This window comes from Phaseolus vulgaris, chromosome 8, assembly GCF_051622355.1.
Source record: "Phaseolus vulgaris cultivar YP4 chromosome 8, ASM5162235v1, whole genome shotgun sequence".
In the NCBI taxonomy this organism is placed as follows: Eukaryota; Viridiplantae; Streptophyta; class Magnoliopsida; order Fabales; family Fabaceae; genus Phaseolus; species Phaseolus vulgaris.
This window is the reverse complement of record NC_143505.1, coordinates 49,577,987-49,600,858: the sequence shown is the minus strand read 5'-3', so window position 1 is coordinate 49,600,858 and position 22,872 is coordinate 49,577,987. Positions and strand designations below refer to the sequence as shown.

The window sequence follows — 22,872 nt, the reverse complement described above, 5'->3', positions numbered from 1 at the left end:
GTTGATCTCTTTGCCTTCATAGAATCGAATATGTCAGGGGTAAGCCTGGATATCATTACCCATAAGCTCTCACTCTACAAAGAGGTGCGTTTGGTAGCATAGAAGAAGCGCAAGCTTAGGGAGAATAAGAGGTTGGCAGTGAAGGAATAGGCTGAGAAACTCTTATTGGTCGGGTTTATACGAGAGGCCCGATACACCACTTGGTTGTCCAATGTAGTCACCAAGGGTAATGACAAATGAAGGATGTGTGTGGACTACACGAACCTCAACAAGGCGTGCCTGAAGGATTCATATCCGCTTCCTAGCATCGATCGGCAGGTTGATGGTGCATCCGACCACAAAATTCTCAGTTTCTTTGGCACATATTCTGGCTATAAACAGATAAGCATGCATTCGAGGGACAAGGAGAAGACCGCTTTCATGACGAACGATGCGAACTATTACTACGAGATAAAGTCGTTCGGCCTGAAGAATGCTGGACCGACCTACCAGAGGCTCATTGACAAGGTCTTAAAGGGGATGATTGGCCGAAACCTAGAGGTCTACGTGGACGACATAGTACTAAAGTCGGACTTATGTGACTAACACATCAAGGACCTAGAGGAAGTCTTTGAAGCTCTGAGGAGGACAAACATGCAGGTCAACCTCGAGAAGTGTGCGTTCGATGTTAAGGGTGGTAAGTTCTTGGGTTTTATGCTAACCCACCGGAGAATTGAGGCGAATCCAAACAAATGCCAAACGATAACTAAGATGAGAAGCCCTCAGAACGTGAAGGAGGTGCAACAACTCATCAGGCATCTTACCGCCCTCTCGAGGTTCGTCCTTCGTTTGGCCGAGAGAACGTGGTCGTTAGTGCAACTGCTTAGTAAAGCAACGAAGTTCAGCTGGGATAAGAAGTGCGAAGAAATCTTCCAACAGCTAAAAACGTTTTTATCCTCACCAGCGGTGATTCAAAAGTCGAAACCTAAAAAACCGATAATAGTTTACCTATCGGTCTCGGAGGAGGCGGTCAGCGTGGTTCTGGTCTAGGAGGTTGAGAAGGAGGAGCGCCCAGTTTACTTCGTCAGTCGGACGCTCCATGCAGCCGAGACGAGGTACCAAATTATAGATTAGGTCACGTTCGCCCTCGTCCAATTGGCCAGGTGAATGAGACCATACTTTCAAAACCATACCATCACGATAAGGACTGACTACCCAATTTGTAAAATTTTATCTAAACCAGATCTTGCAGGGCGCATGATAGGGTGGTCAGTAGAGCTATCGGAATTCGACATCCTGTATGAGCCGAGAGGAGCAATAAAGTCTCAGTGCTAAGTTGAATTCTCGATCGAGCTAACTCCCCAACAGGACCCTGTGCCGGTTGGACGGTGTATGCAGATGGGTCGTCAAACAAAGCGGAGTGTGGAGCCGGAATCATCCTCGAAGGTCTGGGCGGTTTCATTCTAGATCAAGCGCTTAAGTTCAGGTCCAAGGCCACCAACAACCAGGCCGAGTACGAGGCCATCCTAGTCGGTCTAAACTTGGCCTATAACATGGGAGCTCACGAGGTAACATGTAAAAGAGACTCCCAATTGGTGGTCAGTCAGATAAAGAGGGAGTTCGAAGTGAAAGAACCAATGCTGCAAAGGTATTATAACACGGTCTCCAACCTTATCACCCGGTTCAAAAAGGTAATGGTGGAACACATTTGCAGGGAGGATAACACAAGGGTCGACGCCTTGTCTCGGCTTGCTAGAACTAAGAAGAAGAGCCACCACAAATCTGTGGTACAGATTTATCTGAAACACTCCAACGTGGGAGAGGTGGAATGCCTAGTCATAATCGAGGTCGAGACTTGGATGAATATGATCATTCAGTACTTACAACCCGGTATATGCAAGCCGGAGGAGGAAAAGACAATGAGGCAGCAGTGTGTAAGGTACACCATGATCGACTAGGACCTCTACATAAGTGGGTACTCTAGGCCGCTACTGAAATGTGTCACCAAGGAGTAGGTAGAGTACATCCTCAGAGAAATCCATGAGGAGGCATTTGGGAACCACTCGGGTGCACGAACGATGGTCGTCAAGGTCCTCAAGGCCGGGTACTTTTCGCCAGCCATCTAGAGCGGCTATGCAGAATACGTGAAGAAATGCACTAAGTGTCAGGAGTACAACATGGATCTCCATTGTCGTTCTCTATTGAGGAATGGAGATCATTGGTCCCTTCAGCCAAGGAAAGGGGCAAAAAAAATTTCTCTTGGTTAGAGTCGACTACATCACCAAATGGATAGAAGTCGAGCCCCTTGCCTCCATCTCGGCCAAGAACGTCCAAAATTTCGTATGGAGGAGCATTGTATATCAGTTCGGGGTCCCGACACCATAATTACTGACAATGGTCGACAATTCATTGATCGAGGTCTACAATTCATTGATCGAGGTCTGCAATCCTTTTACCAGGATCTCGACATAAAATCAGTAACAAGCTTGGTCGAGCACCCCAGACTAACGGGCAGGCCGAAGCAATGCATAAGGTGATCCTTAATAAAATAAAGAAGTTGCATAACAAAGACAACCAAAAATTTTAATCGTGAAAAAACCAAGAAGTTCATTATACAATAATTCAAAAGGATTTTTATTTTGAATGACAAGAGAAGGAACCCAAATTATCAAAAACACATGTTTAATAGCATAGGACCAAAAAAGTTTTGGGAGATTAGATTGAAGCATGAGTGTGCTACAAAACATTAGGGATGTGTTGATGTTTTCTTCTTACACATCCATTTTGTTGAGGGTATATACCTTTGGAATATAAAACATTAGGTATATACACAACTTGTTTGATGTAAAATACCTTTGGATGAAAATTCATTCTTTTGAAAAAACTCAGGCCCATTATTAGAACGGAGACATTTAATAGTGGTGTGAAATTGAATTTCAATTAAAGAAACAAAATTTTGGACATGCATTTGGACATCACTTTTTAATTTTAATAAGATAACCCATGTAAAACGACTAAAATTATCAATAATGGATAAAAAATATTTATGACCATGAATAGAAATTTTAGAAAAGGGTCCCTAAAATCCATATGGACTAAATCAAATAAATTGCAAGATCTATTGATACTTGGAGAATATGAAAGATGTTTTTGTTTTCTCAATTTACCAACATGATGCTTAGAAATAAAAGGAAAGGTCATGTGAAAAACATTGAGAAGATTTCCTAATAGGTGTCCTAGCCTAAAATGTCAAAGGTTGGTGTTAGTGATAGGAGGGGTGGTGAAATTATTGATGGAGACTTTGGGTGGTGTATGGATGTTAAGAGGTGTCAAACTCACATGATGATTGATGTCTAAGTGATAAAACCCTTGTTTTAATTTACCCAAACCAATCATCTTCAATGATCATGTTTCCTGTATATATCAATTTTCATTAAGAGAAATAAAAAAATAATTAAGATAAGAAATGAGTTTAGAAATAGAGAGAAGATTAAATTTAAAGTTGGGAATATAAAGGAAATCATGAATAACAAAGTTTGGACTGATTTGAATAGAGCCAGAAAAATGTGCAAACACATGAGTACCAATGGGTAAATTGATTTGGATAGGTTTAATTTAAGAGTAATAAAGAAAAATAAAAATAAAAAGGTATTATGATCAGTTGCACTAGAATCAATGACTCAAGAATTATTTTATGAGTGTGTGATAAGATAGTGTAGTTGTAGAACAAAATATGATGTGGGTGTGTGAGAGATGTGGTGCAAAAATAGAAGAAACATTGATACCCATTAGGTCAACAGGAGCTGTTTGGGTGACATTGGCCCGTGAAGGCTAGACTAAACCAGATCCATCAATATCAGGATGTTGTTGCGGTTGCTGGATGAGTCTAATGAGAGCTTGATATTGGGCATGTGTGAACTGAATATCAAATCCATTAGAACCAGAACCCTCAATGCTGGTGTTAGAACCAGAACCCTCAACATTGGTGTTAGAGCCAAAACCCTCAATGTTGGCGAGATTGTTGACGACACCTTCATGGAGGTTGAATCGTGGATGACCTAGGTATCGAGGATGACCTGGTGGATAACCGTGTTTCGCATAACACACTTCGATAACATGGCCGGTGTGGTGGCAGTAAACGCATCTCTTACTGTTGCGGGATAAGATTTCAGAGGTCTGCAGGCACCGTCACGTCCCTTAACGGAAGGGATGAAGTTGAAATTGATGAATGTGTTGGGTTCTGCGTCAACAAGAGGAAGAGAATGTTGACGCTCTTGCTACACAATCATGGAGAAAACACAAGAAGCTTGTGACAAGGGATCCATGAGTAGGATTTGGGAACGAACGACGGAGAATCAGTACTCCAATCCTTTGAGAAAGCGAATGATGAAGTCTTGTTGATGATAGATCTTGGCTGAAACATGTACATGGAAAGAAAGAACAATAATTATCAAGCTCTCCCCATAAATATTTGAGGGAGGTGTAGTACTGTGAGACATAACGGTCACCTTGTTTCAAGCTATATATGGTTTCTTAGAGCTCTACAATATGAAGAAGGCCACTTTGAGTTTGAGAAAGACATTCTTTAAGGTCATTTCAGATGGCTATAACACTTTCAAAGAAAATCACACTTTGGGCAATAGGTTGAGACAGAGAATTGAGCAGCCAAGACATAATTAAGGTATTGCAACATTCCCATGTTGCATACAAAGGATGAGTGATTGTAGGTTCAATATCAGCCCAGTCAAAAAACCCATTTTGTTTTTGTAGATTAAAGCCATACGAATGGCTCAGGACCATAAATGATAATTTAAGCCAGTGAGAACACGGGTAATGGTTACAGAACTGGGTCCTTCACTCGGATGGATGTAATAAGGGTTGGAGGGATGAAGACTAGAATCTGTATTTCTAGATCAGTGTGAAAGTGAACCTCAAACATGGAGAAGGTATTTGTAGAGCTCCTTTTGGAGCTCTAATACCATATGAGAAAACAAGGCAAAAAACAAAAAAAAAAACACAAAACAAAAGATAATGGAAAACTTTGTTATATTATTCTACAAACAATACTCAAAATATATACACATTGTTTGTGTAAAGAAAATGACAAAAGAGAATAACAAAAAAATATAGCTCATAGGTACACCTCATACCCTTTCTAGAAAGATCTAGTAAAAACTCAAAAAACACGGCATAATATGGGCTATGTATTTCTTGTGATTAGGTTAAAATTATTTTGTTTGGGCTGCTGTAGAACTTTCTTTTATATCAATGCCTTAGTAAGATAATTTTCAGGTATACAAAAAAGAGTCCAAGTATTATTAGATGAGGTGACTTCTCCTTATTCATGGAATTTAGTCGTTGAGTCTTCTCCTTATTTGCTAGTGTAGAGGACACACTAGAAGGTTTATCTTGTAACACCTCACTAGAAGCTACTAAGAGTATGCAATAAACTCTGAATAACCATACAGCTCTAGAGTTTTTATCGTTTTCCTTGTTCTATCTCTGACAAGTCTATAATCATCAACATGTTGGTCTTCATCAGACGTAGCAAAATGTCTATCATCTTTAGACGCATAAACTAAATGTTTATTATCACCAGACATACCAGATTGTTTATCAATGTCAGACACATCTCGCATATTGACTCCACCTCAATGTTAATCTTATCACGATCACATATACATTCAGGCTTATATTATCAAACTTCTAGCTTATAAGTCATTTCAGTTTCATTGGAGTAATGTCCTTATTGATAATACCTTTCTTGAACCCTGACTCAAGAGACCATAAACATTATCCATTCACACCTTTTGTAAACCTAAAAAAAATGCATTTTATAACACGAGCATCCAAATTACCTTGCTTAATGTGAGCAAAGGCAACACAACAAAAGATTCTGGAATTATCAACATTGGGGGAGTTTCCTGTCCATATTTTATCTAGAGTCTTATATCAAGTGCAATTAAGGGACATTTATCAATCAAATGAGCAACAACGGTAGTAGCATTTTCCCAAAAAACCTTTAGTACTCCAACAATCAATAACATACACCTCACTTGTTCTAGAATAGTCCTTTTAAATGTCTCTACTAGGTCATTTTGTTGAGGAGTTCCTAAAATTGTCTGGTGCCTCATTAAATCATGCTCTCTATAAAGGTGTTAAAATCTTTGAACAAAAGTCAAGACAATTAACAGCTATGAACCTTTTTATCGTCTTGATGGTTTGGTTATCCACTAGACACTTTTAGATATAGAAATTCTCAAATGCTTCGTCTTTGGTTTTCTAAGGGTAAACCTATAACTTCTTTGAGTAATTGTCTACTATTGATAGGAAGTATCTAGCACAAGAGTGTCATGGGGCTGTAGATGGTCTCCATAGGTAAGCATAAACATAGTCAAGGGTTCCTTTTGTCCTCTACTACCCTATGTTAGAACAAATTTTATAGGTTTTTCTTTGGATATAGTGTTCATAAAATTTCAACTAATCAATTTGTCACTCCTAAATAAGCCTTATTTTTCCAACTCCACTAAGCCTTTTTCACTTAAATGACCTAACCTTATAGGCCATATCTTTGTTTTTGACAAGACAATCTTCTCAGTAGTAGACACTGGTCCAAATACTACAACATCCTCTAAGGCATACAAGTCATTCCTTCTCACACCTTTAATCACTACTAGGGACCCCTTCAACACCTTTAACATTTTCCTCAACCTCCTTTGAACACATATCCCTTCTTCTCAAGTTCACTAAGGGATACAATATTTCATTTCAAGCTAGGTACATACCTAACTTCTTCAAGCAGTATCTCGGTTACATCATGTAAATGAAACTTAATTGTTCCAACACCAATTATCTTATAAGACTTGTTATCACCAAGGAGAATTGAACCTCCTTCGGGTTTTATAAACTCCTAGAACCATAAACACTTAGGTATGATATGAAAGAAACATCTAGAGTTCGAGATATAATAATCATCAATATTACTCAACATCATGAGGACCTTTAATGATTCATAATCCTCTTCCACCACAACTGCATCACCAGATGAAGACACTCCTTCAGACCATTTGAGCTCCTTCAAGCTCATTCAACTCCTTCAGGCTCAGAACAGGTTGAACCTTCTCAAGAGAGAGAATATCTCTTACATACAACAAGATTTCTATGAAATGATCATGTGTGTTAGGTAGAGAATATAGTAACAACAACATTTGATTTTCATCATCAATTTGAGCGTCAATATTTTCAAGATCAATAATCAACTTGTTGAATTTATCCAATTGTTTGCTAATTGTGTTTTCACTACTCATCTTGTACGAGTACAACACTTGCTTCAAGTATAGACCATTCACTAGTGACTTAGTCATGCACAAGCTTTCAAATTTTATTCGTAGTCCCATTGTGGTCTTCTCCTTGTCCCCAAGACTCACAACAATCAGGCTATGAGCATTATCTAATAATGTTTTTTCGTCCTTCTCAAACATGGTTACATCAAGCTTGGATTCACCTTCCAAACCTTTAAGGAGGCCATTTTAACCAAGAGAGAACGCATCTTCAACCGCCACAATTGGAAATCATTCAAGTCAGTGAATTTCTCAACCTTATACTTTGTGGAAGTCATGATGATTGAGTTTCCTCATTCCATGTTTACTGCACTAGTTTGTAAGCTTACAAATACACTAAACTTTTCAACCAACACAAATGAGTAATAGACGATAATGAAGAACCTGTAAGAACAAATAAATAGTTAAATAGAAAAAGTAGCAAAGAAACACAAAATGGAATTTAACATGATTCAATTGAAGTATTAACTAACTTCAATCTACATCTACAGTTAGGAATTCACTAATAATAAAGATTACAACTCAATTTTTTCTCATAGTGAAGAACTCTTAACTCTAAGTTGATTACAACAATTCATACAAGTTCTTATTTATACAAAAATAACTGTCAAAACTAGCTTTCATAAAACACATCAAATGATTGTTGAAGACACGTCACGTCACTACAATAAAATAATTAAATAAAAACTAATTTTAGATACCTAAATAATTAGTTATTATATTGACTAATTTAAATACTATTTAAAAAAAAATATTGTTGATATCTAAAGTAATTTTCTATTATTAATAAAAATTTATAAACTAATTTCTAAATTGATATCTATTATTAGCTACCAAGGTTCTTACATCTAATTAGAAATGATTATCTTCTCCACATTCCTTTTCCTTTTTTTCCTTTTTTAACCATTCCATCTAATTTTTTATTTTCAATATTTTATACACCAGACAAATTAAAAAAAAATTAAAATATATTTTAAAGATTTTTTTTTTATTCTTAATCATTAATTTGTGAATATGTTTTTATTGTCATCTACTTTTTTATTTATTTAATATTCCTTTTATCCTCACTATTCACCTTGCACGTTTAGAGAAAATATTCTTGGCTTTTAGTGATTAGTTATAATAACGAAGAGTCGTTTTTCAAATTTTAGGTCACATGAATATAAATATAAATATAAATATAAATATAAATATAAATATAAATATAAATATAAATATAAATATATAAATATAAATATAAATATAAATATAAATATAAATATAAATATAAATATAAATATAAATATAAATATAAATATAAATATAAATATAAATATAAATATAAATATAAATATAAATATAAATATAAATATAAATATAAACATAAATATAATATAAATATAAATATAAATATAAACATAAATATAAATATAAATATAAACATAAATATAATATAAATATAAATATAAATATAAATATAAACATAAATATAAATATAAATATAAACATAAATATAATATAAATATAAATATAAATATAAATATAAATATAAATATAAATATAAATATAAATATAAATATAAATATAAATATAAATATAAATATAAATATAAATATAAATATAAATATATAAATATAAATATAAATATAAATATAAATATAAATATAAATATAAATATAAATATAAATATAAATAGAAATATAAATATAAATATAAATAGAAATATAAATATAAATATAAATATAAATAGAAATATAAATAGAAATATAAATATAAATAGAAATATAAATATAAATATAAATATAAATATAAATATAAATATAAATATAAATATAAATATAAATATAAATATAAATATAAATATAAATATAAATATAAATATAAATATAAATATAAATATAAATATAAATATAAATATAAATATAAATATAAATATAAATATAAATATAAATATAAATATAAATATAAATATAAATATAAATATAAATATAAATATAAATATAAATATAAATATAAATATAAATATAAATATAAATATAAATATAAATATAAATATAAATATAAATAAAAATAGAAATAAATGTAAATGTAAATATAAATATAAATATAAATATAAATATAAATATAAATATAAATGTAAATATAAATATAAATATAAATATAAATATAAATATAAATATAAATATAAATATAAATATAAATATAAATATAAATATAAATGTAAATGTAAATATAAATATAAATATAAATATAAATATAAATATAAATATAAATATAAATATAAATATAAATATAAATATAAATATAAATATAAATATAAATATAAATATAAATATAAATATAAATATAAATATAAATATAAATATAAATATAAATATAAATATAAATATAAATATAAATATAAATATAAATATAAATATAAATATAAATATAAATATAAATATAAATATAAATATAAATATAAATATAAATATAAATATAAATATAAATATAAATATAAATATAAATATAAATATAAATATAAATATAAATATAAATATAAATATAAATATAATATAAATATAAATATAAATATAAATATAAATATAAATATAAATATAAATATAAATATAAATATAAATATAAATATAAATATAAATATAAATATAAATATAAATATAAATATAAATATAAATATAAATATAAATATAAATATAAATATAAATATAAATATAAATATAAATATAAATATAAATATAAATATAAATATAAATATAAATATAAATATAAATATAAATATAAATATAAATATAAATATAAATATAAATATAAATATAAATATAAATATAAATATAAATATAAATATAAATATAAATATAAATATAAATATAAATATAAATATAAATATAAATATAAATATAAATATAAATATAAATATAAATATAAATATAAATATAAATATAAATATAAATATAAATATAAATATAAATATAAATATAAATATAAATATAAATATAAATATAAATATAAATATAAATATAAATATAAATATAAATATAAATATAAATATAAATATAAATATAAATATAAATATAAATATAAATATAAATATAAATATAAATATAAATATAAATATAAATATAAATATAAATATAAATATAAATATAAATATAAATATAAATATAAATATAAATATAAATATAAATATAAATATAAATATAAATATAAATATAAATATAAATATAAATATAAATATAAATATAAATATAAATATAAATATAAATATAAATATAAATATAAATATAAATATAAATATAAATATAAATATAAATATAAATATAAATATAAATATAAATATAAATATAAATATAAATATAAATATAAATATAAATATAAATATAAATATAAATATAAATATAAATATAAATATAAATATAAATATAAATATAAATATAAATATAAATATAAATATAAATATAAATATAAATATAAATATAAATATAAATATAAATATAAATATAAATATAAATATAAATATAAATATAAATATAAACATAAATATAAATATAAATATAAATATAAATATAAACATAAACATAAATATAAATATAAATATAAACATAAATATAATATAAATATAAATATAAATATAAACATAAATATAAATATAAATATAAATATAAATATAAACATAAATATAAATATAAACATAAATATAAATATAAATATAAATATAAATATAAATATATAAATATAAACATAAATATAAACATAAATATAAATATAAATATAAATATATAAATATAAATATAAATATAAATATAAATATAAATATAAATATAAACATAAATATAATATAAATATAAATATAAATATAAACATAAATATAAATATAAATATAAACATAAATATAATATAAATATAAATATAAATATAAACATAAATATAAATATAAATATAAACATAAATATAAACATAAATATAAATATAAATATAAATATATAAATATAAACATAAATATAAACATAAATATAAATATAAATATAAATATATAAATATAAATATAAATATAAATATAAATAAAAATATATAAATATAAATATAAATATAAATATAAATATAAATATAAATATAAATATAAATATAAATATATAAATATAAATATAAATATAAATATAAATATAAATATATAAATATAAATATAAATATAAATATAAATATAAATATAAATATAAATATAAATATAAATATAAATATAAATATAAATATAAATATAAATATAAATATAAATATAAATATAAATATAAATGTAAATATAAATATAAATATAAATATAAATATAAATATAAATATAAATATAAATATAAATATAAATATAAATATAAATATAAATATAAATATAAATATAAATATAAATATAAATATAAATATAAATATAAATATAAATATAAATATAAATATAAATATAAATATAAATATAAATATAAATATAAATATAAATATAAATATAAATATAAATATAAATATAAATATAAATATAAATATAAATATATATATATATATAAATATAAATATAAATATAAAAAAAAATATAAATACAAATTAATATATATATATATATATATATATATATAAATTCTTATTTTATCCTATTCTTCGGCTTTCCTTTGATTAGCAAAAGGTTCATTCTCATTTGAGTTTTGTAATGTTGAGTTATTTTATATTCTCTTGATCTCCTTGCGCTAGTGTTATCACAAGAACTTTGATCTTCGGCCGGTGTGGGTGGGATAACTGCCAAATGTACTCTGATGCCTAAGTTAGACGAACGTGGTGGCGGCCATCTGACACATGGTCAAGATTAAGACAAATTATCCGGTTAGTCATAGAGTTTAAGTAACATTTCATAATGTAATTATGTTAATTATTTCATCTTAAACGACTTTTGAGTCTATGAAAACTATGTTGATTACGTCATTCCATTCGAAGGGTATTCACTCAACATGACTCAGACCCTTATATGTTGTATGGTATAAGTGATAAAAGAGATATCGACAAACTAAAACAATGATGGCACACAATTTTTCGATATCATAAACAACAACAAATACATGAATTTTATGTTAAGCTTTTGAAAAAGATAATAGAAGAACCTCTGGTCACTACAACTTTTAAAAGAAAGGAAAACATAAAAGAGATATCTGACACATAAAAAGTAATTCTACTTCTTAAGTTTTTTTTATAAAATTGAAAAGGGTTTTAAAATTCTTTGTTCCGCTGTCTCGTAGATGTTTCCATCAAAGACAATATCGATATTGGAACTAAGTTATGTTGCGAAACATGAAAATCATACAAGTAAAGATTTGTTTGACAATATATTTATCACAGATCTAAAATGTAGTTTATTGTATATTCAAAATATTTATTTATGATAAATTTAAAACATATTTACAAATTTATTTTATACCATATCGGAGTAAATGAGTAAAATCAATTGACCATGGTTACAGGGTAAAGGTAAAAGAGATGAAGCATTTGATCTTACATTACCTCTCAACGGCTATCAAAATTCAATTTGAGTCTCCCAACGGCTATTAAAATTCAATTTGAATCTCCCACAACGGATATCAAAATTTCAATTAAACCCTTTCGAATTCACTACACACCATTTTCGAATATTGGGGTTTTGGGGCCATCGTTTTCTTCCTTAATCGCAACCCTACCTTTGACTTTGAGCAACAACAATGGATCTTCCTCCACAAATCGACTGTTACATCAAGGAATCCATCGACCACATTCTGGGCCTTCCCGTATCGAATCAAACCCTTCTCACAAAGCTTCAAGCCTCCGAAGAGTCGCGGCACGAACTCCGCCAGCAGCGCCTCTTCCTCCTCGCCAAACTCAAGGAGAAAGACGATCTCATCGAACTCGCTAGAGTTTGTAATCCTTTTTGTTTTGCTCCAACGATAATTATAGTTAATTAATTAATTAATTACTTTTTAATTATTTATGGAGTTTTGTTCTTGAGCAGAATGAGGCGACCATGAACGCGCAAGCGATGAAGAGGTTCGTTGAGGAGAATCAGAAGTTGGCGGCTGAGTGTGAGAGACTGGTGGAGCAGTGCGTGAAATTAGAACGGGAATGCGCGCTCTACGACCACGACAGGGAAGCGTTGATGGAGTTTGGGAACGAGGCTGACGAACGCGCGCAGGTTGCTCACGCGCGTGCTTGCGAATTGGAGCGAGATTTGTGTCAGTTGGAGCGTCTTTTGATCAAATATAAACAGCAAAACGAATCGGTATAGTTTTTCTTTTTATCTTTATTGTTTCCTAATCTACGATTATTCATAATCTCTGATTTATATGATTTATAAAATAACTGAGGCTTTTCCAAATTGGTAATGTAGAAGGGTTTCTGTATAAACTGTAATGTTTTCGCGTTGATGTATTCTTGTCCGAGTGTGTGTAGAAATTATTGTATAGTAATCATACGGTTCCTAATTAACCAAAGGAATCTAGCTTAGTTGATTAAAGAGTATGTGGGTTATTGTAAACCCAACCTAGTAAGGCCATAATACTTGGTGGTCTTGAACTACCTAATAATTTTTGTATGTTGTTGGTGATTTGTTGGAATTATAGTTTCTTATGTATTATTATCAATTTTTAGTTGAAATCATCCCTAGTTTATTCTGTGAACTGTTTCTTATGCAAAAGCCAATGTGAACTGTTTGAGAGAATTATTGAATGATTTCTGATGGAGAATTGATTGAAACTTGATCATGTGAAATCTATTAGGATGAATATTGGAACTTATTTTACTCATTGTTTTACAAGTGTCATTTTATTTACCATCTAAGCACATGTGCTGAACTAGATTGAAGTTTAAATTTGGTGGTGCTTCTATATTAAGCTAAGAGGCCTGGAATTTGATATCATGGAAATTGAAATGATTTTTCATAGCTTGTAGCCACAATATACCCTGTTCAAATAATCTGGAACACTCTCTTGGCATATCTACTATATACCTGAGGTACAATGGACTTGCTAATTGCTAAGTTGAAAACCATATTATTGAACTTGGATTAGTTACTGGCACACAGGCACGCTCACTTCATTGTTATGGTTTCTTTGTTTTGCTCTATTTTCTTAACTGTGAAATGGTAATAGCATTCAATCTTTCACAAATTTTAGTCCTTTGGTCATGAATGTTAATGACTGATATTTTTACTTGTAATTTTAGGTTGATTCTTCTTCCGGAACAATTGTCGAAGAACAATTGCTTGACTCCCTCTTGGAAACAGTTACTACTGCAGATGAGTCTTCTACATTTGTATTCTTGAATTCAAATAGTGAAAATGATCAGTGTAAGAAGTTGCTGACAACGTGGAACTGGTGAGCCTTCTTTAGCTGTTATTTCATATGCCAGTCGTCAATTAATACATCTGTGGCTTAATAAAGCATTAGGATCAGTATGTGTTCTTGTTATCAATTCATATTTAGAAGTCTAATTTTTCATTGTGGATTTGGTAGTTTGAAGCCATCAACACAGAGAGTTTTGGGTCTTGTTGCTGAAGTCAAAACTCTAGAAAATGATAAAGAAAACCTAAGGGTTAACCTTCACAGAGCTGAAGATGAGGTTAGGATTTCTTTTGTTGACCTTTCCATTTTTTGGATTGTTAATAAACATGTAACTAACTTGACTTGTTATACCATAGGCCAAATTATTGTTTGAGGAAAATAGCTTGTTGCATAAAGAGAATAAAAGATTGGCGAAGCGATGCATGGAGAGGAGCCATAGCGGTTCTGATAGGAAACATAGCCATTGCCATACCGGCAGCGCATCTGCGAAGGTGATATATATATATATAATATCCACCCTCTCGAATTATACATTTCTCTCGTCTGTGGAAAACAGTCTTTCTGTGCTTCTAGTAGCCCTGTTTGTATAGTCTCTTCCTAAAAAGATAAGCAAAATATTCAATTTTTAAAAATCTACCAGAAGCGAAAGAGAATGAAAATAATCTTATGATGGAATTAGTTTATGTTTCATGGTTGTTAGCTCGGTTAATGTAAAAAAATTGTATTTATCAATTATGGGATTTTTAAAGTAATCACAAGCGAAAAACTTGTAGAAAGTATGTTTTTAATATGTAGTTTTCTCCAAATTGAGGAATTTTAATCTCTTCTTACTCTTGACAAGTATATTAATCATAATTGTTGATAGATCATTATCTGTTGATGACTATAAATAATGGTCACTAATTATTAAATTTAAATACGAAGAAAAACTAAATTCATCCATATTATAAAGACAAAAACATGCAGTTCCAAAAACATATTTCATCTTTGTATAATATGAGAGAAGCACTTTTTGTTTTACAGACACGAGAAATACTTGATATATAACAAATGGAAGCTTCTTTATCAATTAATTATTTTGGTTTTTGCAGTCACACAAGAGTCGCAAGACAGGTAGCCCAATAGGAAGAAAGATTGATTTTGAAGATGGAGTAGACTCAGCAAGAACACCCTTGTCACCTTTGGGGAATAAAATCTAAGAATTGCCGCCGCGTGACTAATATGTCTCATGAAGAGACAGGCCTGACAGTTATGATAGGGTTTTGGTTAATCCATGCCATATTCTTAATGGGGAATGGGAGCAGTTTTTTGGTTGAACTCATGACATGTAACTTTCTTAATAGTAGTCTAATTGTGAAATGTCTTTGCTATTCAATTTTATTGGCATTTTATGAGAACAATACTGGGAAAAAGTAATGAAAAATGGAATATATAACAAAAATAAACAGTGATGGCTTGAATATTTTTGTACATTATTACAAAGACGTGTATTCTTTCTTTTGGTTTATTTATATCCAATCATGAAGTAAACATAATGGTTTCGTTGCTACAATTGTTTGTGTATTTTCTCATTTTTAATTTCACATATTTCCCACAAAAATGGACTATAAATAATAATAACCCATTGGTTAATCCTTTTCATGCCACCAACACTGTTTTCTTTTCCTTTAAAGTAAATAGCAAACACTATTCCCATTGCAGCACCAAACTTATTTTTATCAGTAAACAAAAACATATTAACAACAATTCTTCTTGATATTTATCATTGCCATATTTAGTTGATTTAGACCTATCAATATATCAGTTCACATTACACAAAAGTACTATCACACCATATTCCTTAAAGTCTATATGTTAAGTGTTCAATTGAGATTATTCTCAACTTGTCTCAAAAACAAGATAGCTCTTAACAGGCATTATATCCATGATGGGCCTTGCAGTAAAGTTCGTGTTCTCTTTTATTATATGGGCACAATCTTTAGCAATTGGTCACCGCAGTGGTTAAAACATGTGCCAGGTTTTTTCCTTGTTTCTGGAAATATAATCACGGTAGCATCTATAGCCTTGACAGAGCTTCTGATTGTTGACTGGTTTGCTAAATCCTTCCCTGCCCTTGCAAAACAACTGTACGAGTGTAGATATAGATGCAGTGTTATTTTAGTACTATGGCTGGCAGGTTTCTCTGTTTTTGGTGGTGAATGATATGCAGTAAAATGTTAATGGGATCTAGATGTGGTAATATAGGACTTCTTTGTGAACTGTGGTTAGAGAGTTTTGACTCATTTTGTTGTTGGTTGAGCCTTTATTTATATGGGTAAATTTCAATCTATTACTATTTACACTTTTATTTTCCTATCTATCACTCTTGTTTTTATTTCCTTATTTAGCACCATTTTGTTTTTATTTCCCTATCTAGCATCTTTTTATTTTTTATTTTCCTATCTAGCACCATTACAAAAATAAATAAATAAATAATAATTAATATTTTTTGATAATTTTAATTTTGAATTCATTAAAAAATAAATATTTTTAATGTTTAAAATAGTTAGAAATATAATTAATGAATAAAGAAATGAGTTTTTACAAAATAAAAATAAAAGTAATAAATTTAAAATGTTTAATTTAATTTTCTTTTAAGAATGAAGAAAATAAAAAAATTAAATCTTACAACAACATAAAAGTTGAATCTATAAACATAAATTAGTATTTATTTTCATTATTATTGATGATGTAATCATGTTAATTTCAAGTAAAAAATACAGGATATAATTATAAAAAAACATTCAATTAATATTAATTAATAGTGGACAAACAAATAATATTGAAGTGTTTACCTGAAATGTAAAATCCTAAAAAAAATCTAATGCAAATGTTACATTTAATGCTTAAAAATGAGAAGAAAAAAATGCAAAAATAAATAAGTCACTGGTGCAAAAAAGCAAAACGAATTCGCCGAATTTGTAAATGGAAGAGATAAGAATGAGGTTATATATATATATATATATATATATATATATATAGCCACATTCGTAAATTCGCCGCATTTATAAATCGAATTTACGAGAGGCGTTTAGGGTTTCTTTTCTTTTTCGCTGTTGATTGGGTTTCTAATCAATGTTCTCAACTTTGATCTTTTCCGAAGAACATGGTCATTATTTTAGCATTTCTTTTGATCTCTTAGTACTTCCATATTATACATCTTCGTATTCCATCCCAATGGAAGTCCAGAAAAAACAAATAAAAATTCTCTAATGAAACGCAAATATATGATGGAGCAAGGCGGCAACAGCGACGAGGAAGGCACAACAGAAAGCGCAAACAAAAACCTTCCCAAGCATGACCTTAGCAATGACATAAAACAAAACATAAGAGAAACTCAAAACATACAAAAACCAATGGTGAAGAAGAAGAGAGGAAGACAATGCAAATAAGAGAGGAAGAAAAGAGGAAGCACAGTTAATGGAGGACACACATAAGAGAAACGAAGCGCGAGATAAATGAGAGTATCATAATGTAAGTGGTGCGTTTCTGAATTAGGGTTAAATTTTTTTTAAGAAAGCGGCTATTTGTAAAGCTGCATTCATAAATCAAGCGTTTTGATTTACAAGGGTGGCTATTTGTAAAGCCGCATTCGTAAATCAAGCGTTTTGATTTACAAGGGTGGCTATTTGTAAAGCCGCATTCGTAAATCAAGCGTTTTGATTTACGAGGACGGATGTACAAATAGTCGCACTTGTAAATGAACTTAATTACAAAAATGTCACCGCGTTTTTTACGAAAGCGTTTTAGTGCAAAGCTGCACTAAATAAACTGCACTTGTTTATACATTTTGCACTAGTGAGTCTAGAAAATAAAAACAACAACAAACAGAAGTAAATAAAGAATGAAAGAAAAAAAATAATAACTAAAAACATAAAAGATATAAAATAAAGGCAAAACAAGATAAGATAAAGATAAAAGATATAAAAAAATCCAAATAAGATAAATATAAGAGATATAAGGCGATACTAAATAAGTATATATTGATCATAAAAAGAAAAATAAATGAAAGATGAGATTCATTAATATTTTCTTCAATGGTACATTAAATAGTTTGTGCGAAATGAAACATAATTAATAACGAGAAGTGCACAATCTAATAATGTTAGGACATGTTCTTTATGTGTGTCATGGTGTTTGACAATATGAACATTTTTTTGTTCGATCATGTTGTTCTCTTATGTCCATATCAGTCCTTATTCAACTTGATTTTTTTATAATTATGTCATGTATTTTTTACTTGAAATTAACATGATTACATCATCAATAATAATAAAAATAAATACTAATTTATGTTTATAAATTCAACTTTTATGCTGTTGTAGAGTTTAATTTTTTTTATTTTCTTCATTCTTAAAAAAAATAATTTTTAAACTAAACATTTTAAATTTATTACTTTTTTTTATTTTGTAAAAACTCATTTCTTTATTCATTAATTATATTTCTAACTATTTTAAACATTAAACATTAAAAATATTTATTTTTTAATGCATTCAAAATTAAAATTATCAATTTTTTAAATTTATTATTGATTTATTTATTTTTAAAATGGTGCTAGATAGGGAAATAATAAATAAAAAGGTGTTAGATAGGAAAATAAAAACAAAATGGTACTAGATAGGGAAATAAAAACAAAAGAGTGGTAGATGGAGAAATAAAAGTGTAAATGGTACTAGATTGAAAATTTACCCTTATTTATACACTGGAGTAATTTTTTTTTAATGGAAATCTTATTGCATAAGGGTTGGAACATTTTTCAGTATTCCTTTTCAATTTAATTGATTTATTATTGGTGATAAAAGAAAATTTCACAATGTATTTGTGAAGTAATAATATCTTAGTTTTAGATCTTCAAACGAACAACTTTATGGATCATTTTATTTTCTTATTAGTGATGCAAATCTCAAGGGAAACCAATTCCATGGTCCTTTGTTCTCCATTGGCAAAATTGAAATCACATTTTAAGATGAAATTGGCTTTAAAACTGATAACACTTTCAAAGAAAAAAAACGCAGCCTGTGTGCATCATCAAACCCACGACCATGTGCAGGACATCTTATTGAATAAGTATTATTTATAATATTACGTGAGTTCTTCACCTTCTACACAAAATATCATCCTCCAACTATTTCTAGAAATACCACACCACTTTGTCAAATACAATTTAGAAGTCAAATTTAGGATGCTACTTTTCAATGCCATCCTTTTTGTTTGATTTTTTTTTTTTTGTCTTTTTGAACTATTGTAACAGATCTATTTTAACAAGAAATATAACATGGATGATAAAGTGTTATCGAACGATTCCACAATTTTCTACCCAAATTTGGTTGAAAAATATCGCACAAGAAGAAAATTCTACACAGAGGAAAAAAGAATTTACTTTTTAATGATGATACACATCTCATTAATTCCTAGTTTAATAGATCGTCTTGTTGATGACAATCAATGAAGATATCATTTTTAGATTAGAGTAACATAAAATGTAATAAATTTTGTAGTAATAATAAGAGAAGACATTAAATTAAGTGAATGGTAAAAAAATAATGTATAAGGAAGTTGTTTATGTGAAAAAAGTGGTTGTACAAAAGAATGATGTCATGATCAATTAATGCATATGGTTCTAATTTTATTTTCGAGCATATGTGCCGATTGTTGAAAAATTTACCTAAATGGTTAGTTCAACATAATCAAAACACTTCAAAAAGAATAAAGACTTCCACTAGTGGAAAATACTTATCATGACAAAAAGGTTACCAAGTGGAAGAGGAAGGGAAAAGAAGTTGCACTGCGCCAATAATAGAATTATCAGGCATGGAAGCTACATTTAGGAGAAAAATTATTATGAGCAAAAAATTCTACAGATATAAGAGATAGAAAACATAACATCATATGAAATTCTAATGAAGGACAAATCAAAGATGTTTAAAGATGAACAAAAGAAACACAAAGTCTCATATGCACAAGTTTAATCTGTATTTTTATCATGTGCAAGTTTAGTTTCTAGTCATTATGTTTCAAGTTGGTTGTAATTTTTCATTATGTTGTTATGAATAAAAGTTGTTAATATAAAACAGTTGTTGTAAAATTAGTTGTTGGGTCTAATGTTTAACTTCAAAAGACATGTATATTTCTACATATTCTCCAATTAATTTAATTTTATCTCTATGTACTTATCAACTCGATTAAGATTCTAATTTTGATGTACTTTGGGATTAAACACTCGAAGACAACACTAAAGAAGAAATGATGAGATACTTAGGTGAGGTTCAACAATAAGTAGAGACCAATAGTCGACCCAGAAAAAGAATAAGACTCCAATCACAATCATGAAGACAACCACACTAACTTGTTAATGACTACTTCTAAAAAAATTATACAAAGAGAGTCAACTTTGATAAAGGTTCTGAATAGATGCAATTGCTCCTTCAAATTGTAAATGGTCACAATAATCTTGATCTATATTTTTTATTCAGATATAATATTCTTTGTAAAAGAGATTTATCGCCATTCCAAAATCAGCTCTATAGTAATCCATATATTGCACATGAATTACTTGTTGAAAGTTCTGATGAGTATGTTCAAATTGACGAATGTATTGCAATTCAATGGTTATAAAGATTTTGTAAATGATGTGAATGAGATATTTGAGAATGAGAACTTGAGAAGTCTAAACAATAATGACATTAGTCACCTAATACAAATTAGAGATGCTTGTCGGCTTCCAGGTATTTTGGGTTCAATTGATTATATGCATTCAAAATGAAAAAAAAAATGTCCAATTGCATGGCAATGTCAATATCGTGTTAAGGCATAAATGATTCACTTATTATTAGACAAGTCTAAATCTCAGCATTTTGCCTAAATTTACCATGGTTTTGATAATAGCAAATAATACTGAGCTTTTGTTATATAATAATATTGATGGAAAAAACGCACGCGGAAGAAACACACATAATCACAAATCAACTGCAGAAAAATAAACGACACAAGATTTAATGTGGTTCGGTCGCCAACTGCAATCTACATCAACACGGACAACTATTAAGTTTTCATTCTATCATGTTGCACATCAATTACAAGTACAATGGTCTCTTTGAATAGAAATTATAAAAGGGACACAATGATTAAGCTCACTCACTAAACATGATGCCTAGTTAGCCCAACCCAATTGGTCTTGGCTTCATACCCAACAATCTCCCACTTGAAGCCACGAAACAATATTCACCTGCGCTTGAACTGTGTACCATGAATAAGCTCACTCACTAAACATGGTGTCTAGGTGTCTAGTCAGCCCAACCCAATTGGTCTTGACTTCATACCCAACAATCTCCCACTTGAAGTCACAGAACAATGTTCATCTGCGCTTCAACTGTGTACATGTACTTATGTAATATGTCGACGAAACTCAATGTTCCACCACTAGTTGCCACCAGCCTTCTTAATCATTTTGAAGACTTCATTAAAACTCCTCTAAGTTTCAACACGTTAGTCACTGACCCGTTCTCTGTTCCTACCGGCTCCCACTTGCAAGAACTGTCGGATCCTGGAACAACCCGAGAACAAACACTCTCCATATTCAACAAGAAATTTTCTGGAGAAGTTTCAACCGCTGGAATACTGGTTCTCCTAACCCACTGTCGTCTAGGAATCTCAGCTGAAGCACGACCCGTGCTCCCACTGCCATAAGTACCTCTGACTGGTCTACCTGAACCTTTCCATGCTCGTTCATCCTGAATCTCACCTATGGCTCTGGGTTTCTCTCTTGTAAAGACAACCCTCTTCTGCCCACAAGATTCTGTGAACCGGACTTTGTTTATCTTCTGAATTGGGATGGTCACTCCCTCAGACGGTAATCTGACCATATACAATGAACCTCTCTTTCTTCCGCAGGCCATGACAAGATTTCCCTTGATGACCTTCCATTGCTGATTTCCGAACTTCACTTCATGTCCCTGTTCGTCCAACTGCCTAACAAAAATCAAACTTTTCCTCAAGCTTGGAACAACTCTGACATCCTTCAAAGTACAGAATCCAACTGGTGTCTTCAACACTATGTTACCCATGCCCGTAACATCAAGAGTTCTATTGTCTGCTAGTCTTATCTTTCCAAAGTCTCCAATAACTAGATTCTGCAATAATTTAGAATCCATGACCTAGGAATCCACACTACTATCCGCGCAACAGTCTAAAAGGTCCTCGTC

The 22,872-nt window shown here is 29.3% G+C and overlaps 1 protein-coding gene across 2 annotated transcripts; it reads left to right on the top strand.

The window, feature by feature from the left end:
• The first annotated feature begins 12,867 nt into the window (after positions 1 to 12,867).
• LOC137826716 (uncharacterized) lies at positions 12,868 to 16,097 on the top strand. 2 transcript variants are annotated; one of them, XM_068632803.1, is made up of 6 exons: positions 12,868 to 13,210; positions 13,306 to 13,572; positions 14,514 to 14,665; positions 14,804 to 14,909; positions 14,989 to 15,123; positions 15,724 to 16,097. In XM_068632803.1, the coding sequence occupies exons 1-6, from the start codon at positions 13,019 to 13,021 to the stop codon at positions 15,829 to 15,831; spliced, it is 960 nt and encodes a 319-aa protein (XP_068488904.1). In that variant the 5' UTR covers positions 12,868 to 13,018; the 3' UTR covers positions 15,832 to 16,097. The 2 variants fall into 2 exon arrangements, with proteins under 2 accessions (XP_068488904.1, XP_068488905.1); XM_068632804.1 differs by having other exon boundaries at positions 12,878 to 13,214.
• The last annotated feature ends 6,775 nt before the right edge of the window (positions 16,098 to 22,872 follow it).